At 34.7% G+C, this 20,121-nt stretch overlaps 1 protein-coding gene across 1 annotated transcript in view; it reads right to left on the bottom strand.

The window, feature by feature from the left end:
- Nucleotides 1-13,426: 13,426 nt before the first annotated feature.
- LOC140170820 (A disintegrin and metalloproteinase with thrombospondin motifs 13-like) overlaps nt 13,427-20,121 on the bottom strand; it is a 78,532-nt gene continuing 71,837 nt past the window's right edge. The window contains exons 10-13 of the mRNA XM_072194038.1: nt 19,420-19,503; nt 16,083-16,313; nt 14,134-14,334; nt 13,427-13,719 (exon numbers count right to left, since the gene is read on the bottom strand). Of these exons, the coding sequence (XP_072050139.1) occupies nt 13,427-13,719; nt 14,134-14,334; nt 16,083-16,313; nt 19,420-19,503 (809 nt within the window). The remainder of the gene's footprint in view (nt 13,720-14,133; nt 14,335-16,082; nt 16,314-19,419; nt 19,504-20,121) is intronic.

Raw genomic sequence — 20,121 nt, 5'->3', positions numbered from 1 at the left:
TTTTATGAAAGTAACATTATCAGAAGTAATGAAAGAATCTCTGGATCATCATACAACACGGATTGAAGAAATGGAGGCGAGACATTGCAAGCGTATAGAAGAAATGAATGAGAAACACACAGAACATGTTAAACAAATGGAAAAGAAGTATAAAGAAATGGAAGCATCACAGATGAGCCGAGCACAACATGTTGATAACAAAATCCAGAAAATGGAAGAACAATATACCAGACGTATCGAGCAACTGGAAGGGGAAATACATGAGTTCAGTTGCAACAACACACGAATGGAGTCTGTTTCCTCTAACCAGCAAGAGCAACTGGATGATCTTCTCTTAGACATTGAAAACAAATCCATGGCACTGGAGAACCAGATGCAATATTCTAGGCGTAACTGCCTTCTAGTGACTGGTATACCAGAACATAAGGGAGAGAAATCAGAAGATACTGATGAGGTGATCAAAACATTTGCGAGTGATTATCTGGGAGTTAACATCGAAGATGTGGATATTGACCGCACGCATCGTCTTGGCAAGCCACAGGCAGGGAAAAACAGACCAATTATTGTCAAATTCACTAGATACTATAACGCCCGCCTAGCGGTTATGAAGGAAAGGAGGAAACTCAAGGGTAAGAAAATGGGAATCCAGGAACATTTGACTTCCTTTACCCAGCACATGTTGAACATGGCAAATCAGCTCTCACAAAAAGCACCGTGGGTCAAAAAAGTATGGACATGGGACGGTCGTGTTACTTGTCTTGTGCAAACAAACATAGAAGTTCCAGAGAAGAAAGTGACTGTAACCTGTCAAAATGATCTCGACAGGATCTGGAGGAAAGGCGCTGAAATGGTTAAAAGCGGGACTTTGAAGAAACAATGGAAGAGTAGAATCGGTGATGCATCCTATAACAGACCAGCATGGGAAAGCAGAGAAAAAACAGACTAATTAAGTTAATGATAACTGTGAAAGTGTGAACTTGAATGCCGCTTGAATGCTACAAAATTATTGACAAATGTTTGTCTTGAAGATTCAAGATATATCAGATATAAATAATAAAATTATTAACTAAATGTGTGTTCAATATTATATTCTGAAATCATTTTATATCAAAATGGCGTAGCTGTAGGCCCCAATACACATGCATGTTAAATATGGCTAAACTATAATAGTATTGTAAGGTTGTTCAATACAAAAATTCGATAAATTTCTGTACAATCATTAATCAGAGTCTTTCTCTTGATGAATTTTATGCAATGTTATTCAATCACTATCGAGCAAATACCATAATACTATTATTACCTTTAAAACTGTTAACTGACTAAATTAGGTACCAGGGAAATGTTTTAAGTTGTTCTCACTTAATGCTACATTGTCCTTGCTACTTAATATAGCAATCATGTGTAATAAAACCCATTTGGTGTGTAGATTGAATGTATGCAATGCTGATCAATATTATATCGATACTCAATATTATATCGATACTCAATATTATATCGATACTCAATTATTGAATAAGCTTAGCTCTTCACTACCCACATTTTACTTCTTAAAAACCACGGGCGTTCGTCTAGGATATTTTGCATGCAGGGTTTTCACCAAATTGTTTGTACATCACGTCCTATTGAGCACTCTATAATTTGATCGTACAAAATTAAGATATACAGTATATATACTGTTGTTGTTGTTTTATTATTTATATTTGTTTTATAAGATTGTATGTGTGTAGACGTAAATGGCAGGTAAAGAAAAATGTATCGTTTGTAAAAAGAACATGCAAAAGAAACATCAAATTTTCTCATGTAAAATATGTAAAAACTATGTGCATAAGAAATGTATGAACCTCAGTCGAAAGGAAATTTCGTTACTTAAAATAGATGAATATGTATGTAATAAATGTTCCAAAATCAATGATGAGAATATAGATAATGATGAGGATTCTGATGGCGATAATGACCTTATGAATGAATCTGGAGAAACAATCCACGTATCGGATATTAATATAGACAAATATGATAAAATGATGTTTAATCCAATTAGATTTCAAAATAATAACAAAAATGACGAATTTATTGAAATGAACAAAATACCAGAATGCAATTATTTAACACCGGAAGAATTCAGCCAAAAATATATTGATACCAATAGTGAACTCTCCATACTGAATGTTAACATTAGAAGTATCAAGAAAAATTTTGAAAAATTGAAAGAAAACATTAAGACCTTAAATCATGAATTTAACATCATTGGCCTATCTGAAACTCACTTAAAAGAATCGCCATCCGAATACTTCAACTTAAATGGTTATAATATGGAATATACAAACAGAACAGAAAGAGAAAAAGGGGTGTTTGTTTATATATTTCCACTTCAATCAAATATAAACTGAGATCTGATCTTTGTATTTCAAACTCTAATTTTGAATCTTGTTTTGTAGAAATAGAAAGAGAAAATACACGAAATATGTTAGTAGGTGCCATTTATCGTGCACATACGAAAATTGAGCATTTCATCAAAGATATTGGTCCTATTTTTGATCAAATAACTAAAGAAAATAAGGAATGCTATCTAATGGGTGATTTTAATATAGACTTGTTAAAGGATGACTGTCACAAACAAACTCATGAGTATCTTAATCTTGTTTATTCATATTCGTTCATGCCAACAATTTACAAACCAACTAGAATAACTGAACATAGTGCAACCATTATTGATAATATACTTACAAATAATCACAACGATGTAAACTCAGAAATAATAGTTACTGATGTCAGTGATCATCTATTAACTATAGTACTCAAAAATCGGGCAGTAAGAAAAACATCGCCTGATGAAAGAAATTACTTCTATAAGAGGAATCATAATACTTGTAATATAAATAATTTGAAGCAAAAACTTTCCAATGTGAATTGGCATGCTGAACTGGATAATGAAGATGTAAATGATAGTTACAATAAGTTTATACATATTTTCAATAATGTATATGATGAATGTGTGCCTTTGACAAAATGCAAGAGTAATAATAAAAAAGAACCAAAATTTCCTTGGATAAGTAGAGGTCTTCTCAAAAGTATAAAAACTAAGAATAAGATGTATAAGAGGTATATACAAAAGCCATGTGATGAAACGCTTGAGTCATTCAAAACATATAGAAATAAGTTAAACACGTTAATACGAAAATCAAAAAGAGAGTATTATAAAAAGAAATTTGAATCTGTTAAACACAATCTACAAAAAACTTGGAAAACAATAAATAGTATTATTGGACGTAACAACAAAAGAAATATGCAAGCTAAATTCAAAAAATGATGAAGGCGAAACGGTGTCAGATCCCCAGAAAATTTCAAATGAATTTAATGAATATTTTGTTAACATCGGACCTAAATTAGCTTCCAAGATTACAACAAATGGCAAGAAGTACTATGATTATTTAAAGAGCCCATTAAGCAGTAGCATGTACATGAAACCAATTGTTAATGAAGACGTTATAAAAATAATACATAAATTTAAACAAAACAAGAGTGCTGGTCACGATACTATTGGTAATTACGTGGTAAAAAAGATTGCAAAGGAAATATCGATTCCGTTAACTATCATATTCAACCTGTCTATTACTGCCGGTGTAGTACCAAATGAGTTAAAGATCGCAAAGGTAATTCCCATTTATAAGAAAGAAAATCCAGAAGTTTTCTCCAACTATCGTCCAGTTTCTGTCCTGCCATGCTTTTCAAAAATACTTGAAAGGCTTGTATTCAACAGATGCATACATTACATTGATAAATATGAAATTCTAAATGATAAGCAATTTGGCTTTAGATCTAAACATTCTACCTATATGGCTATCTTGGAATTTATTGACAAAATTAGTAATGCTGTCGAAAACAATGAGACAACTGTTGGGATTTTCTTAGATTTGTCAAAAGCCTTTGACACTATCGACCATAGTATTTTATTACATAAACTGGAACATTATGGTTTTAGAGGAAACGTTTTAAAATGGTTTAAAGATTACTTACATAATAGAAAACAGTATGTGTATTACAATTCTTGTAAATCTGAATATAAAGATATAATATGTGGAGTACCTCAAGGCTCCATCCTAGGCCCATTATTGTTCATTTTGTATGTTAATGATATCATAAATACTTCCACCATTCTAAAATTTGTCTTGTTTGCCGATGATACTACTATAACTTATTCACATAAGGACATTGTGTCCAAATACGATCTTATCAACAATGAATTAAAAGAAGTTAATAATTGGTTTAAGGCTAATAAGCTATCAGTGAATGCAAGCAAGACTAATTATATGGTGCTTGGTACAAATCACAAAACATCACGCGTATTGTACAATGCTACTAATAATATTATATTAGATAATGTAATCCTGGAAAGGTTGAATAAGACCAAATTTCTTGGAGTGACAATTGATGAGAATCTAACTTGAAATTTCATATTACCAACATCTCAAAGAATATATCTAGAGGTGTTGGTGTAATAAACCAACTGAAACATTTTGTTCCCGAACGAATAATGTATTCACTATATTGTACTTTAATACTTCCTTACATAAACTACGGTATCTTAGCATGGGGAAATACTTGTCAAAAATATTTGGAAAAGATTTTCAAACTTCAAAAAAAGCCCTTAGAATGATATCGAATAGTCACTTTTTAAGTCACTCAGCCCCTATTTTCAAGAATTACAATTTGCTTAATGTTTATGATAGTTATGATCTCGAACTAAGCACTTTCATGTACAAGTATAATACCAATCTGTTACCAAAGGCCTTCAATAGTTATTTCGTTGAGCAGAGGAATCACCTCAGGTATCACACAAGAAACGCTGAAGATTACAAGATCTGTCTTACAAAAACAGAGTTTGCTAACAAAACAATAAGAACCGCCGGGCCAAGAAAATGGCATTCGATTGACAGATGCGCCAAAATGGCTACATCAGTAAAACTCTTTAGATCCCAAATTAAAACAAACCTTATGGAAATGTACACTTAATATCTCTTAGTTTTGATTTACTTATTTTTATTTTTCTCCCTTTTAAAACAATAAATCGATTAAAATTAACTGATCTCTTAGCATTTATATTATATTCACAAAATGTCAGCTTTCTTTTGCGATATACGTGAGCATATGTTATGAAATCCTAATTTGTCTTACACTTATATTCTGCATGTTCTTTATTTATCATTTTTTTCCTGCTTAGTTCGTTCTACATGAATGTATGAAAGAGGGTGGGGGGTGTTTGTATGTATGTATTTGTATTTTATTAGACAAATTAAGAAACTTAGGCTAAGGTTAAGGGGGTGCTTGTTCAGGCCTTTTTTGGCCTTCTGAGCATCTCCTCATTCAAATGTGTTGTCTTGCTGTTATTGTATTGTTGTATTTTGAATGAAATAAAGACTGATTGATTGATTGATTGACCTCATCATGTTGAGATGATACATCGGTCTTATGAAAAATTTACATTTGAGCTTGGGGGAAAACATCTGTTTATACAGTGTTGCCAGATATTTTCCTATTTTTTCGAAATTCAGCACTAGTCTCACCTTAAGTTGAAAATTAAAGTTTATTAGAAAGAAATTTACTTTCATCTTAAATTTGATCAGTTGTATAAATGGTCAGTGTTGTTCCAAACTACATGGGTGTTGCCATAATTAGGGTTAAATAGCAAGATGTGGATATTTTAAACTTTTTACCAGTTTTAAAAATACCAAAATACCATGGCATGCATTCCTTAAAAAATATGTGAAAGAGAAACATCAACTTCACCATGTTGAAATGATACATATTTGGTCTTATGAAAAATTTACACTTATGCTTGGGGAAAACTTATGTTTATACAGTGTTGCCAGATATTTTCCTATTTTTTCGAAATATAACACAAGTCTCACCTTAAGTTAAATGACGCAAAAATGAAACTTCACCTTCACAAAGAAAGTTTATTAGAATGAAATTTACGTTCAAATATCAGTTGTATAAATGGTCAGTGTTGTTCTAAACCACATGGGTGTTGCCATAATTAGGGTTTAATAGTGAGATGTGAATATTTTCAAATTTTTATAAGTCTTAGGGGCTCAAATACCGATGTTTTCACATATTTGTTGTGGACATAAGAGCACATCAGACATATATTGAAATTTGCGATATAATACAAATTTTATGGCAAATGATTAAAAATTGACATTTTTGAAATTTAACAGATCTCAAAAGTAAATTGTATAAATCTAGTGATATATACTTAACGTGTATGTAGCTGGAATGAAAAGCCGTCCATCATATGAAAATTTGACCTTTCGTATTGAAGATATAGATTTTTTCACCAAAACACCTAAAAATGTGGGTCTTTTCGGAAAAATCTATATCTTCACTATGAAAGGTCAAATTTTTCAATTAACATGAATTAATTGATTAGTGGTCGGCTTTTCATCCCAGCTACATACACTTTAAGTACACATCATTAGATTTATTAAGTTAACTTTGAGGACTGTAATATGTCCAAAAAAATTCAATATATATAATTTACCCTAAAATTTTTATTGTATCGCGAAAAATCTAAATTATTTTATATCAGAAGGACATGCCTCGTATTCAAATGCAATTTGGTATGTCTGATGTGCTCTCAGGTCCGACAAAACATACTGTGCAAAGGTGGGTGACCAACCCCTTAAAATGCAACACAGAAAACAACAAACATGTATACTTTAAAATATACATAAAAGCCATATTTTTTACCAAAATACACATACTAGCTAGGCTAAAATAAATTAAAATAACATAAGATTGTTACATTACAAAAAGATGCATGTAAGAGTAAGATAATGTTTAAATTACGCCTACCCCGTATTATTAAAGCACACAAACCAACTATAAAAATATGGGAAGAAATGGGCAACAAACTAGATCCAGCAAATGTCTCGAAAGATATAAGAATAGTCAAAGACAATAATGCACAGAACCTTTTCACAGCCAGACAAATTAATGTCCAGTTACTTCCCGAGAGGAGCTCGCAGGAGAATAGAAAGTATGACATTTAATGTCATGCTGAAAAAGAAATTACCATTGAAATGTTGCATGATATTGTTGCTAATTCTCTGTCATTCAAGCATCCCCTGCTCATTGATGACATGCATTTGTGTGAGCTTGTGAAAAGGAAGCAGGTAACTAAAATTAAGCTTTCAAGACTGAAGGAGATTTATATGAACACTTTTGCAGATACTTGCAGGGTTAAAACAAAATAAAAAACAACCAAATGTTGATAAAAGTTGTCTGAGGAAATATCCGTTTCAAGTAGAAAAAGAGGACTACTGGGCACATACCTCTGACATGACCCCGGAGGGGGTTCTCCCTGGTTATAGGTATACGGGGATGTGTCACGGTTTTGGAGGTACCTGAACAATTTTGGTATATCGATTGGTGGGTTTTCAGTGCAGACAATACGCCAAATTGGGCGCATTTGGGCAAAAGTACCCATAAAAGCGCCTAATTAGGACAAATTTGGGTGCTTTTTGTGTGTTTTTTGTGAAAAATTGGAATACTATAACTATAACTTAAGGTGTCATTTTAAAATTGAAAATGTATCCACATTTCACTATTAACTCCATTTATAGTCGCATCATCCATGTGGTTTATTCATGGCAGCGATTTAAACAATATAAATCCTAAAGTGAGACATACGTTGAATTTTGAATATATGTGATAATATCTGGCATAGACTGGCAATACTGTAGAAGGAAATATTTTCCGAACTCAAATTTAATATTTAAATTCACATACTAAGTGTTCTTAGGTTAATTTTTAACCTTAATATTGCGTTCATTCCACAACAATTTTAAGGATGTGTACTATTTTTAAGACTTGTAAAAGCTGGAAATATCTAAATTGTCATATTAAACGCCAGCTATGGCAATACCCATATGGCTTAGAATAACACTGGCCATCCCAGATGATCAAATTGAATATGAAATTAACTTTCTTTCTAAAAAGATATGTTCCGTATTGAGGTGAAGTTTAATTTTCATATCTTTTAACTTAGGGTGACACTTGTGTTGAATTTTGAAAAAATAGGAAAATATCTGGCAACACTGTATAAACTGATGTTCCCCCCCCCGATCAAAATAACTTTTTCATAAGGCCAATGTATCATCTCAACATGACGAGGTCGATGTTTCTTTCTTTATTATAGAAATGCATTTTGGTATTTGTATGACTTGTAAAAAATTTGAAAATATCCACACTTCACAATTAAACCCCAATCATGGCAACACCCATGTAGTTTATCTGGCAACACTGTATAAACTGATGTCTTACCCCGCCCCCCAGATCAAAATAACTTTTTCATAAAGCCAATAAATCATCTCAACATAACGAGGTCGATGTTTCTTTCTTTATTATAGAAATGCATTTTGGTATTTTTATGACTTGTAAAGAGTTGAAAATATCCACACCTCACAATTAAACCCCAATTGTGGCAACACCCATGTGGTTTAGAACAACACTGACCATTATAACTGATCAAATTTGATATGAATAAAAACTCTCTTTCTAATAAATGTTCCTTGAAAGGGTGAAGTTTCATTTTCACAGCAATTAACTTAAGGTGAGATTTGTGTTGAATATCGAAAAATAGGAAAATGTCTGGCAACACTGTATATACAGATGTGTTTTCCCCAAGCTCAAATGTAACTTTTCATAAGACCAATGTATCATCTCAACATGCTGTGGTCGATGTTGAAATCAGAACACTACCATATGGTTTATGAGCTATACAAAGTTGGTATATTTTCATACTTTGAAAAAATTGAAAAACACCCCTATTTCAAATAAATGGTATAACCCACCCTGACATCTGGTGATTATTTTTATACTTTCAATGCGGCATCTAAGGTTTGCCCTAGTCATACCTTATAAAGAAAAAAATATATATATATTGTGTATATTAGTAACACTGGCTTCAAAACTTGACAATTTGACTGCTGAAAAATGCAAAGATTGTGAAAGTAGGCCTAAAATTGAAATGTGCCTGTTACCATGGCAACGGTGATATTTTTTCGGAATTTATCCCATGTGTGTTAGTTTGAGGTCAAGGTCCATCAAATATGAAAGTATAAAGAAAATCCATTTTTGACCGTGGTAAAACTATTCTCAAAAATAACAGATCATCCGTGCTTCATTAAAACATCGGTACGTATTTATCTGTACTGTGTGGTCGTTATTGATGTGTGTCTATTTTGAATTCGTCCTATGACAGATTGAGATGTTACAAGACAGTTACTTGACAGTACTTAATGAGTTACCACACTAGATCTGTCAATCTGTTAACCGTTTTGGTGTCACATGGTCAGTAAAAATTGTGTGATTGGCCTTGTACAAAAATACTGGTATGAAAAAAATGGGTTCTTTATTGATTTCTTTGTTTGAAAGGTTTGGCAAAAAAAGGGTTGAAATTCAGTAAATTAAGGAGGCTAGAATTTGCTTTTTACCAAATTTATTTTTTGTGTCCTTATGTTGTTGATTTAAGAAAGTGTACAACAATGTCATAATTACGATGTGTGGTCAGTTTGTAATGAAAGTCGACCTTTAGCCCCCTATGGTTTATTTTGATTGAATAATTTTAATGATCACAAAAAGAATGTACCATTGTCTTTCAAATCACACATGTATACATTATTTCACATACTAGATTACGCAACGTTATTAACATAATAAAAAAAATATCAATCGCTTATAGACACTGCAATATCTCGCAAAACAGGCGGGTCTTGTAAATTGAAATGAAGGCATATGTTGTTAAAAATGTCTCACCGAGAATCTATAATAGTAAATAATATCTAGTTTTGGACATTAAGACACAGCAGGTCCTGGGTCTGCCACTGGAAAAAAATCAGAAACATTTCATTAAACTTTGGTGTAACGGGACGACTTTGAACTTTAACACCTTTAGGACCTGAAGGGAAGCAACACCACTCTAAAAATGTCGAAAAAATTAAATGATGTCCTTAATTACTTTTAAAATGATACAAATACTGCCCAAGTGTATAGCTGGTATAGCTTAGTGATAATTGGTACGAATCAAACAATGATCGACACATGCGTACGTTGAAAATGACAATTTGACTAATTTAGCCCCTTCGGACACGAAGGAAGACGGCTCGATAAAAAAATATTTTTTATACTTATTATAACTATTTTGGATAGTAATTTGTGAAAAACTAAAAAAATAATAATTACCTCATCAATTATGCAAATTAGGACATGTGTACAATTGTACACATTGTGACTAAGTGACGACGTTTACAATGATTTTTTTGGATATAATTGTACACATTATGACTAAGTAATGGCAGTAAAACTTGGTAACATATGTGAAGCAACAAACTTGAACCCTTTGTTTCTTTTTTCTGTTGCCTTCATACACTAGTGGAAGTTTTGGATGAGAAAACGGACATTTTGATGAGAAACGGCCAAAATGGCTAGAATTTAATTTTCTGATTCTTTTGGATGAGAAAATAATAATGTTTATTTGAGCTCAGCGGGGATTAGCAATTTCTCACCAGTTTTAATAAGACAATAATGATTGACACACACACCAGGAAGTTTCTCATCCAAAAGGATGAGAAAATTTAAATTCTAGCCATTTTGGCCGTTTCTCATCTAAATGTCCGTTTTCTCATCCAAAACTTCTAGTACTAGTAATACGTCCGTATCTGTAGGCTCTTAACTCTCATTAATTTGGTATAAAATGCTAATAAACAGTTCTTGTCTTTGGAGAGAACGAAAAAGACATCACACTTAATAAACTTAATTTCTGAGACTAATTTTGTTACTCCACTCTACACGATCCATTTTCGGGCCCATCAACGACCAGTTACTCCTAACTATCTCTGTAATAATAGGCCTACATAGTGGTTTTTCCAAAAAATGCATCCAGAGCAAATTATAAACTGAATGGAAGTATTGACAAAAGAGTTAAAAATAACTTATAATGATGTACAAAGTATACAAAATAACTCCTATATATTGATAAGATTAGTCACACTGTGTACAACTGAACACAATATATTAGTCTTATATTTACAAGGTGAGACACACTGTGTACAATTGTACACACCATTAAAAAAAAATCTACACCACATATGTTTGAAGTATTTGATCAAAAATAGTGTTCCATGTTTTCTACAGGTCTTACACTAACCCCCTGACTAGAATTTAGCTTGTCCATAATGATATTTCATATAAAATTAAAACGGAAAAGGACATGTCTTCTGGCAACGTGCTGTAGTGGGTGATGCCCTCTTAGATTATGAAAAGTGACATTCAGTTAGGCGAGGGCGCTCTGCACTGGAGGATAGCATATGAATGCACAATTGTGCACATGGTGTTTGTTTGCAGTAATAAGCTTCCCCTGGTATACAGGGAGCAATAGAAGTCCATGTGTACAATTGTACACAGTATGTACGAAGGGGCTAAAATACTTTAATAATTGATGTGACTTATTATTGATAATATTAATCTCCAATGAACGGGATATTCTCTAGGGAATCTCCATTTTTAATGTTTGGGAATTACAGTCAACAGAACGGGCGAGACTTCTTAAATTTAAACTTCTGCTTTTATTTAATGCAATATCAAAATATTAGAAGAGAAAAGCCTTGTTTTTGTCAAAAATAATACATGTGAAAAACAGATATACAGTCTTTTTGTGATCATAAAGAAAATAATTAACGTAACCCCGTGTAATATGGGGTTAAAGGTCAACCCCTTGTATATCAATGGCGTCTGGTCGAAATTTCCAAGGGGAAACATTGCAAATATGTCCCGCTGACTCGCTCAGAATAAGTTTACCGGGACAAAAGCACATACAATTTTAGGCTCAAGTAGGCGGACTGGATGAAGCATATTGCAAATTTGACCAATTTTGTCCCGGTATTTTGAGCCAAAGTGGTAAGATTCACTGGTTGGTAAATCACCTGGACAACTCCTCTTCCTAGCCCTCCTCCCTTCTCAGTATACCAATCAACTCTTGTACACAACTTTTAAACGGTTACAGAAATTAATGTTATTTTTTCATTTTTCTTTCGATGATGCTTGATTTCGACGGCCCACAAGGTGGCAGAAGCTGAAAAGTTTCTGCCCACCACCTTTCGTATTCCCAGTAGATTATACATTAAAAATTACGGTTAATTTAATATATCAATGGCAAGGAAACAGAAATATTTGTAAACTAATATTATACCTAAATATTCACCTTTTCCAGCCCGATCGGAACAACATTAAATTTAACCTGACATTTGCGGTTTCGTAGGAAAGGCGAAACTTTATGTGCTGAGGTATAATTATGATAATCATGATAATGAAGATGAATTAGTTTTGAAGGAAAATTCAACCTTGATATTATTTACGAAATTTTAAGACTTAACTCTCGTCTGCTACACTATACTCCCAACTACACCAAATTAAAGTAGGCTCTAATCATAATTAGCTATAATCAGTTAACAGTAAATAACTGATAATATCTGATATGCATCCCTTACAATTGCAACAAAGTACACACATGTCAGCAGAAAGGTGATGCGAAATTGCGCTTACAAAGCTGTGCGAAATATTTTATATCATTTTGTACTTAATCTTATATCCCTTGTACTGGATTTTTGAATTGGTAACGAAATTGAGTTGAACCACATTGCTTCGTGATGTCCATTTCTGTTGTTCCTGCAAGCCACAGTAGCTCATGGTCTTAGGTCCGTCGGCTGCTATGTAATCAACGACCTGTAATGACAACCGTTAATAAACGTATACATTACACACGATATTCATGAACAACTTAATGTAATCCATTACATACAAGATAATCTCGGATGAAAATAAGACCTCATCTTTTAACATTCTATCCGCCTATGATGTTTTATGAATTTAGTATTTTGAAATTGTCAGTAATTTTCGCGGCTTTCTCCAAAATATTCCATGAGTACGTCCAATTTCAAGTTGGACATATGGCCCGGGACACATGGTCCATTTACCTCTAAACTATCCTTCCGACAGTCACCATCTGATTCTGCATCTTCCAATCGAAATACACGAAAATTCAATCGGATTTTATTACCGGGAGGTACAACAATGGTAGTTTGACATCGGGCATTCGCTGGGTACTTGTTGGGGTAGTTTGGGCTCTTCAGGATCCCTTTTGATCGGTGTAAATTTGGTTACATTCTACATAACAGACAAAATGATTGATTATAGATGAATATACTTATCATAACTACACTTTGAATAATGACCATTTATTTTCAAGAAGAAAAATTCTCCCCAATATATAAGTAACAAAAAAAAATCATAATATTCTGGGTTTTTTTTTTCATAGTTAATTTTCATCAGACGACATGTAAATAGTAACTATGAACGAAACTTTGGCAAACTACAATAACGTAAATAATATATTAATCTGAGATAAACTGATGTTTGAATATATAAATAGAAGCAAAAGTTTATCACTGACATTATTCTGTCTACCCTTACTCGTATCATCGGGCGAATTGTACGAATTGTGGTATAAAGCTTCATACCCATGACCAGCCTTGGTAGCCTTATGTTCAATCCACAGAACTTTGTCCGCTAACACCTCACGTTTGGGCCGTAGCCATGGATTGTCGCCACAGTATCGATACGGATTGTAGTAATCGTCAATGTCCCGTATTAAAACGAATTCACCTGTTGGAAATGTTTCAAGTAAAAATAAAAAATTATACACCAAATATCCCTGCTAGGTATCCTTTGTTAACGAAACCTTTGATAGATCGTAAAAAATCAAATGAAAAATAAACATTGCCTTATTGAAGTTATTGTGATAGACTGAATATTCGAACAGCCTACCGGGCAGTAATTTTAAGACCACAAATTTGTAATTTTGTCCAAATCTGTCTTCAAATTTGAAAAATAAAATATGATATCGCATAGGTAATGACGTCAGTGAGGATCTTTGGCAGGATAATAAGAAACCACGTGACCACAAACAATCCTGAAACTCATAACTTGAAACGACCGAATGGCATATGGAGCAGTAATACACATAATCATGCATAACTCGCAAACGCTGCAATCGGAATCATCGGCATTATTTCATACCTTGTGAGCAATCTATGTTGACCAAAGAAACAAAGGCGACTACATCTTTTCCAGGGGGTGCTACAATCGCATGTTTGCATATGCGGCCGTTGGGTGTGGGTCCAAATCGAGTAATTTTTCCATCGACTGCAGGTACTAGTTCTGTCGTTATCCCATCACAGCTTACAGGCACTGTAGGCCCTGGCCCTATAGGCCCTGGCCCTAATCAATTAAACAAATTAATACATATAATAATTATTAATACACACAATAAACCGATGATAGTTCTTTTAACTTATCAATCGTTTTTCATATTGCCAATTAGCCACACGAATAACATAAAATAAAAATTTAAACAATATTCTAAAAGCATTCTAGAAACATCTGAGTTTTGACGGACACTGCTGTGTTATAATACAAATCTCATATTCGCTGAAGAAGTGCTGATGTAACAGGACTAACTACCATAGCAATAGGTGAATACAATTTTTGAATATATCGCCTTGCACTACAAGCACGTTCAAATGTTACAGGTGCGAGTGATCATCATGATATGAATATTCTATAGAATTACGATTCGGGTCATTATCAAGGTTCTTTGACATCTGTGGTTCAACGCAGAGGTATCGCGATATATTCAAAAGCTGTATTCATCTATTGCTATGGTAGTTAATCACTTCTACGGCGAATAGTAGGCGAGCCCGGGGTTTGTGTAGGTACGGGGGGGGGCAAAGCTGCACCTTTAGGATAGGTAGTTGACATCATGGGCTACACAAAAGCAATTGAGTCGGAGTTGTTTCTGGCTGGAAAAGGTCATCGAACTTTACACAAAAAATAGGCCTATTGCTCTTGAACTATTTTGATGCATTACGTAGATAACGAAACATCCTGGGCAATCCGGTCCTTATTTGAATTGTTTTATCAAAACGACATTTTGACACCTCTTTTGTCAATATCAGGAGTACTTTGGTGTTTTTTGACCTCATAGAGCCAAAAACGCGACATTTGACCTTTTTGGTAATAACTCAATAAAGGTACGTCCTAGATAAGTCAAACTATACATTTTTAAAATCTCTATGACTAGAGAAATATATTGGACTGATATTTAACACAATTTTAGCAATTTTGAAATTAGACCCTATTCGATGACTTTTCCTCGCAAAAAGCTACTCCGGTTGAATTGCTATCAGGCATTTTTGTGTAGCCCATGAGGTCAACTACCTATGGTAACAGTGCTGCATTGCCCCACTCCCATCCCAACTGGTACCAAACACCCCTATCTGAGGGGTCGGACTCATAGTTAGTCGGGCTCATAGTCACACCATCTTAGGGGATCAGACTCATAGTTAGTCAAGTTAGCTCAATGGCTCTTCGGCGGTGGTTAGCATGCTCTCGTGTAAATATTAGCTTGAAATCCTTCTGGACAAGGAACTTACTGCCAATTGTCTCGTTGTAACCCGTACGACATTGTGGAATGTGTAAGGTGTGCGCTTCTTAGCTGAAGTTCCTGTGTTTTTGTTTAAATTATTGGAGTAACATAAGGCCGGAGTGGTCAGCTATAAAGTGTGCTGAGGCTTGTTGATCAACGTTGTGTCTGTGCGTAGCGCACTATAAATCACGGCGCTTTTTTATTTTTACACTAATACGATATCCCATAATTTTGGGGTAAAGATACTTGTTCTGAAGATGCTGTTCTTTAATTGTCTTCCAGATTGATAGGACCGATGTAAGTTCCTGCAAGGCATGTGTCGAAAGTTGGGCAAGAAGGCTTCATCTGAAATATAACTGCCACATGGGGTCATCTTGAACACTATGGATGTATCACATGACTTGAAGCTTCATGCAATCATTTAGGTAGCTGAAACAGCCAACGACATCTTTGTGATGATTGTAATAATTAGCCATTTCATCTTTTCAGGGTCTTTTACAATAACGGTTCAATTCAGAAGTATATACAATAAGGGCATTACCTGTTTCAGGTACGTAATACTGATACTGTATCATAGGGTTCACGTTGCCATATTTGTTAGGGTCATACCGGAGATAAACTTCAAATTCAACAAGTTCTGTAGTTGGCCCATCCACGGCTATGGTTTCTTCCAACCTGTTTTTGTTGCGGCGTATGATCATGTCATCAGCACTATATCGATCAGTGACAGTAGAATTGCCTTTTAAAACACGAATGCCACCCACTTTTGCCACTACACAAACGAAAAATAATATAAGTATAGGGGTAGAGTATAAACCAAAATAATAAAACAAATAAAAAATAACATCCAATTGAGTGAAGTATTTCAAACTATAACAAACTATGATAATGCAGAATCTCATTGCAAAATTAAAAATTCGAGTTGATGTTATGTTCTTACGGTGGAATAAGATATTTCTGAGCGTCTCTTCCACCTTACGATAAATTACAAACTACCAGCCTGGGTACGTCAGCGCCAACAAAAAATGTCATCGAAGGGCAGGAAGTGGTCTTTGCACGAAACTGTTTATAACACTAGTTCACCCGTTGCTGTGTGAGTTACTGATAGCGATGCTATTTGACCCCTGATGACCCCTTTGGAATTTTTGACATGTTCCCGTCATTCTTTTTACTACTTTTAAGCCCAATTGGGCATACTGACCCCATTTGACCTTCACCCTCGAGTGACCTTGGTTTGATTTTGTTTATGCTCCCGTGATATTAAAATGTAGCCCCTGGATGACCTTTGAACTTGGTTGACCTTGATTATATGTTGTACGTGTTCCCCTCATATCGAAGATTCCACCCACCAAATTTGAGCCTAATCGGACAAAAATTGAAATTTCAACCCTCCGTGATGACCTTTGACCTCGGTTGACCGTGATTTTATTTCGCGCATATATTCCCCTCGTATAAAGGATTCCACTCACCAAGTTTGAGCCCGATCGGACAAGGTTTGAAATTTGAACCCTCCGTAATGACCTTTGACCTCGGTTGACCTCGATTTTATTTACGGCATATATTCCTCTCGTATCAAGGATTCCACCCAGAAAGTTTGATCCCGATCGGGCAAAGCTTGAAATTTGATCCCTCCGTAATGACCTTTGACCTCGGCTGACCGCGGTTTTTTTGGGGGGGGCATACATTCCCCTCGTATCAAGGATTACACCCACCAAGTTTGGGCCTGATCGGACAAAGTTTGAAATTTTGACCTTTGAACTTGACCTCCGATGACCTTTAAAACCACCCGGTCAACATGCTTTTCCCGACACCTATCTATATCCGAAATATCGGATCGATGCGTCGCAGCGCGGCGAAACGCATTTCAGTGTTTATAGAATAAATAAATAAATAAATAAATAAATAAATAAATAAATAAATAAATAAATAAATAAATCTATATAAATAAAAGGAAGTCGCTAAATCTTGTTCGCGAATAGACTCAGAGATGATTTCACTTTCAGCTCTGATTTATTCGTACATTGATCGGATACATATTGCCATTAAACCATCTGAGGTTCATTTTTGCAAAACTATTCAATCACTATGGAAATAACAAAAAAAAAGGTCGGTTGATAGGCCGTTGAGGTCAATAACCTTGCGGCTCAGGTCATGACCAAAAACGCGTCAAATGCACGTGCGCGATTAGTGGCGAGTCACGCACCCTGACACGTACTGCGTCTGGGTTTATAGGTTGTCTGATGGTCTGAGGAGGGGGGTGGTGTCCACTCAGAATTGAACACTTGATCAAAATAAAGGCCTAGGCCTAATTGAAGCCATTTCGGGGACCATTTTTGTTTTTTCATTGCTTTAAAGTGTACCAGGTGTCCAAAACAGAAGCCAAAACGGACACCTCTTTATACGCAGGGGGTATCAAGGGGGGAGGGTTGAGTATTTGAAAAAAAAAATCAAAATAAAGGCTCAATTGAAGCACCATTTTGACACTAATATTGTTATCATCGTGTACAGCTGTCCGAAGCAGAAGCAAAAACGGACACTTCTTAATACCCAGGGGGGATGTGGCCCCCTAAGTAGGCCCTATTTGAAAAAAAATTCAAAATAAAGACCGAATTGAAGCTATTTCGCGACCACTTTGACACTATAATAGTTGTTATCGGATGTCCAAAACAAGCTTCTTATCAATACGTGGAGGGAGGGTGTCTGATGGAGGGTGCGCAGGAAGGGGGGGGGGTACTATGAAAGTAACGTACCTGTCCCTACCAGAGTATGACACTAGGGGTCTATCGAAGGCGATTATGGTCAAAAAGGGGGTTATTCAGTAGTGGGGGCCTCCAAAAAAATGTGTGAGAACGCTCAAATTCAGTGCCATTAACCGTAAAACATAACTTTCTGGGTAACGTTTTGTGAAAATTTGCCTTTTTGAAACTAAAATTGCTACAAAAATTTGTTCACAATGCGGGCGAAGCGCATAAAATATTTGAAGATTTGGTGTAAATTTCTATTTAAAAAAGAGGGGGTCATTGGGTGTAAGCTGGTGAAAAAAGGGGTCATTGGGTGACAGATTTGCAAAATAAATCTGAGGGATTGAGTGAGTATAACAACATTATCACAGATCTGGATATTCACTTAAATAAAAGTTTAACTTCTTCACATGACAGGAGCTGACATGATTATCAACATCTGATTATTGCTGGATGAATAATCTACACCAAGACAGCATGATTATCATCACCGTTTACTCCCGTTTACTAAACACTCCCGTTTAATAACCGCTCCCGTTTACTCAACTCCCGCTAGTAAATAAATAAATAAATAAATTTCGGATTTATATAGCGCCTTTTCCAGATCTTGACAGATTCAAAGCGCTGTAATTTCGCTGCAATGGTGGATCATCACAATCAAATCGCATCAGCTAGGCTAGGTGCAGTGAACCTGGCGCACACATATCCGCACTTAGATTGTAACATCCACCATAATGTACCAAAAATGCTGAAATAATTATAAGTAATAACTGTCTGGAAGAGTTTCTTTCAATTATCAGCTGAAATAACAAAGTAAAGCGATAGAAACCCCACTTGACCGTTGAACGTTCTATGTGGGACCAAATGTCATGTCAAAACTGCTCTATTGACCTATACAAACACAACCAAATTAGCTGATTCCAAGTTGGGAAACCGGAAACGTGTCAACGTTATCACACCAAAAAAAAAAAATCAGGACTGAAGTTACCAACTTTATATTATAAGATCGTACTTGCACATGATGCATGGTTAAAACGCTAACATTGTTGAATGCGACACTGAGGCAAGGCCCACTGATGATAAGTAATCCTATTAAGTATAGAAGATTTGTACGGATGAGGAATAAATTTGACTTACTCATAAAAGTAAAATGTGGGTTGGTATTCGTTATACGGAGGTTGGTTGCGCCAATAGGTAGGGTCAAGAAGGTAACATATTCATCTTGAAATAAACAAAGAAAGCAAAATGTTATATTATATCTCTGCATTACGAAAGGAGTCAAATAGGTATGTAGGAGAGTGAGAGTGTTGGATACTTAAGAATCTACATTATGTGGGTATTGAATACTTGAGAATCTACATTGTGTGGGTAATGGATACTTGAGAATCTACACTTTGTGAGTAATGGATACTTGAGAATCTACATTATGTGAGTAATGGATACTTGAGAATCTACATTTTGTGAGTAATGGATACTTGAGAATCTACATTATGTAAGCAATGGATACTTGAGAATCTACACTTTGTGAGTAATGGATACTTGAGAATCTACACTTTGTGAGTAATGGATACTTGAGAATGTACATTTTTGAGTAATGGATACTTGAGAATCTACATCATGTGGGTAATGGATACTTGAGAATCTACATTATGTGAGTAATGGATAATTGAGAATCTACATTATGTGGGTAATGGATACTTGAAAATCTAAATTATGTGAGTAATGGATACTTAAGAATCTACATTATGTGAGTAATGGATACTTAAAGATACTTAAGAATCTACATTATGTGAGTAATGGATACTTGAGAATCTACATTATGTGAGTAATCGATAATTG

The sequence above is a fragment of the Amphiura filiformis genome, chromosome 15 (genome assembly GCF_039555335.1).
Source record: "Amphiura filiformis chromosome 15, Afil_fr2py, whole genome shotgun sequence".
In the NCBI taxonomy this organism is placed as follows: Eukaryota; Metazoa; Echinodermata; class Ophiuroidea; order Amphilepidida; family Amphiuridae; genus Amphiura; species Amphiura filiformis.
This window is presented reverse-complemented; position numbering and strand designations above follow the sequence as displayed.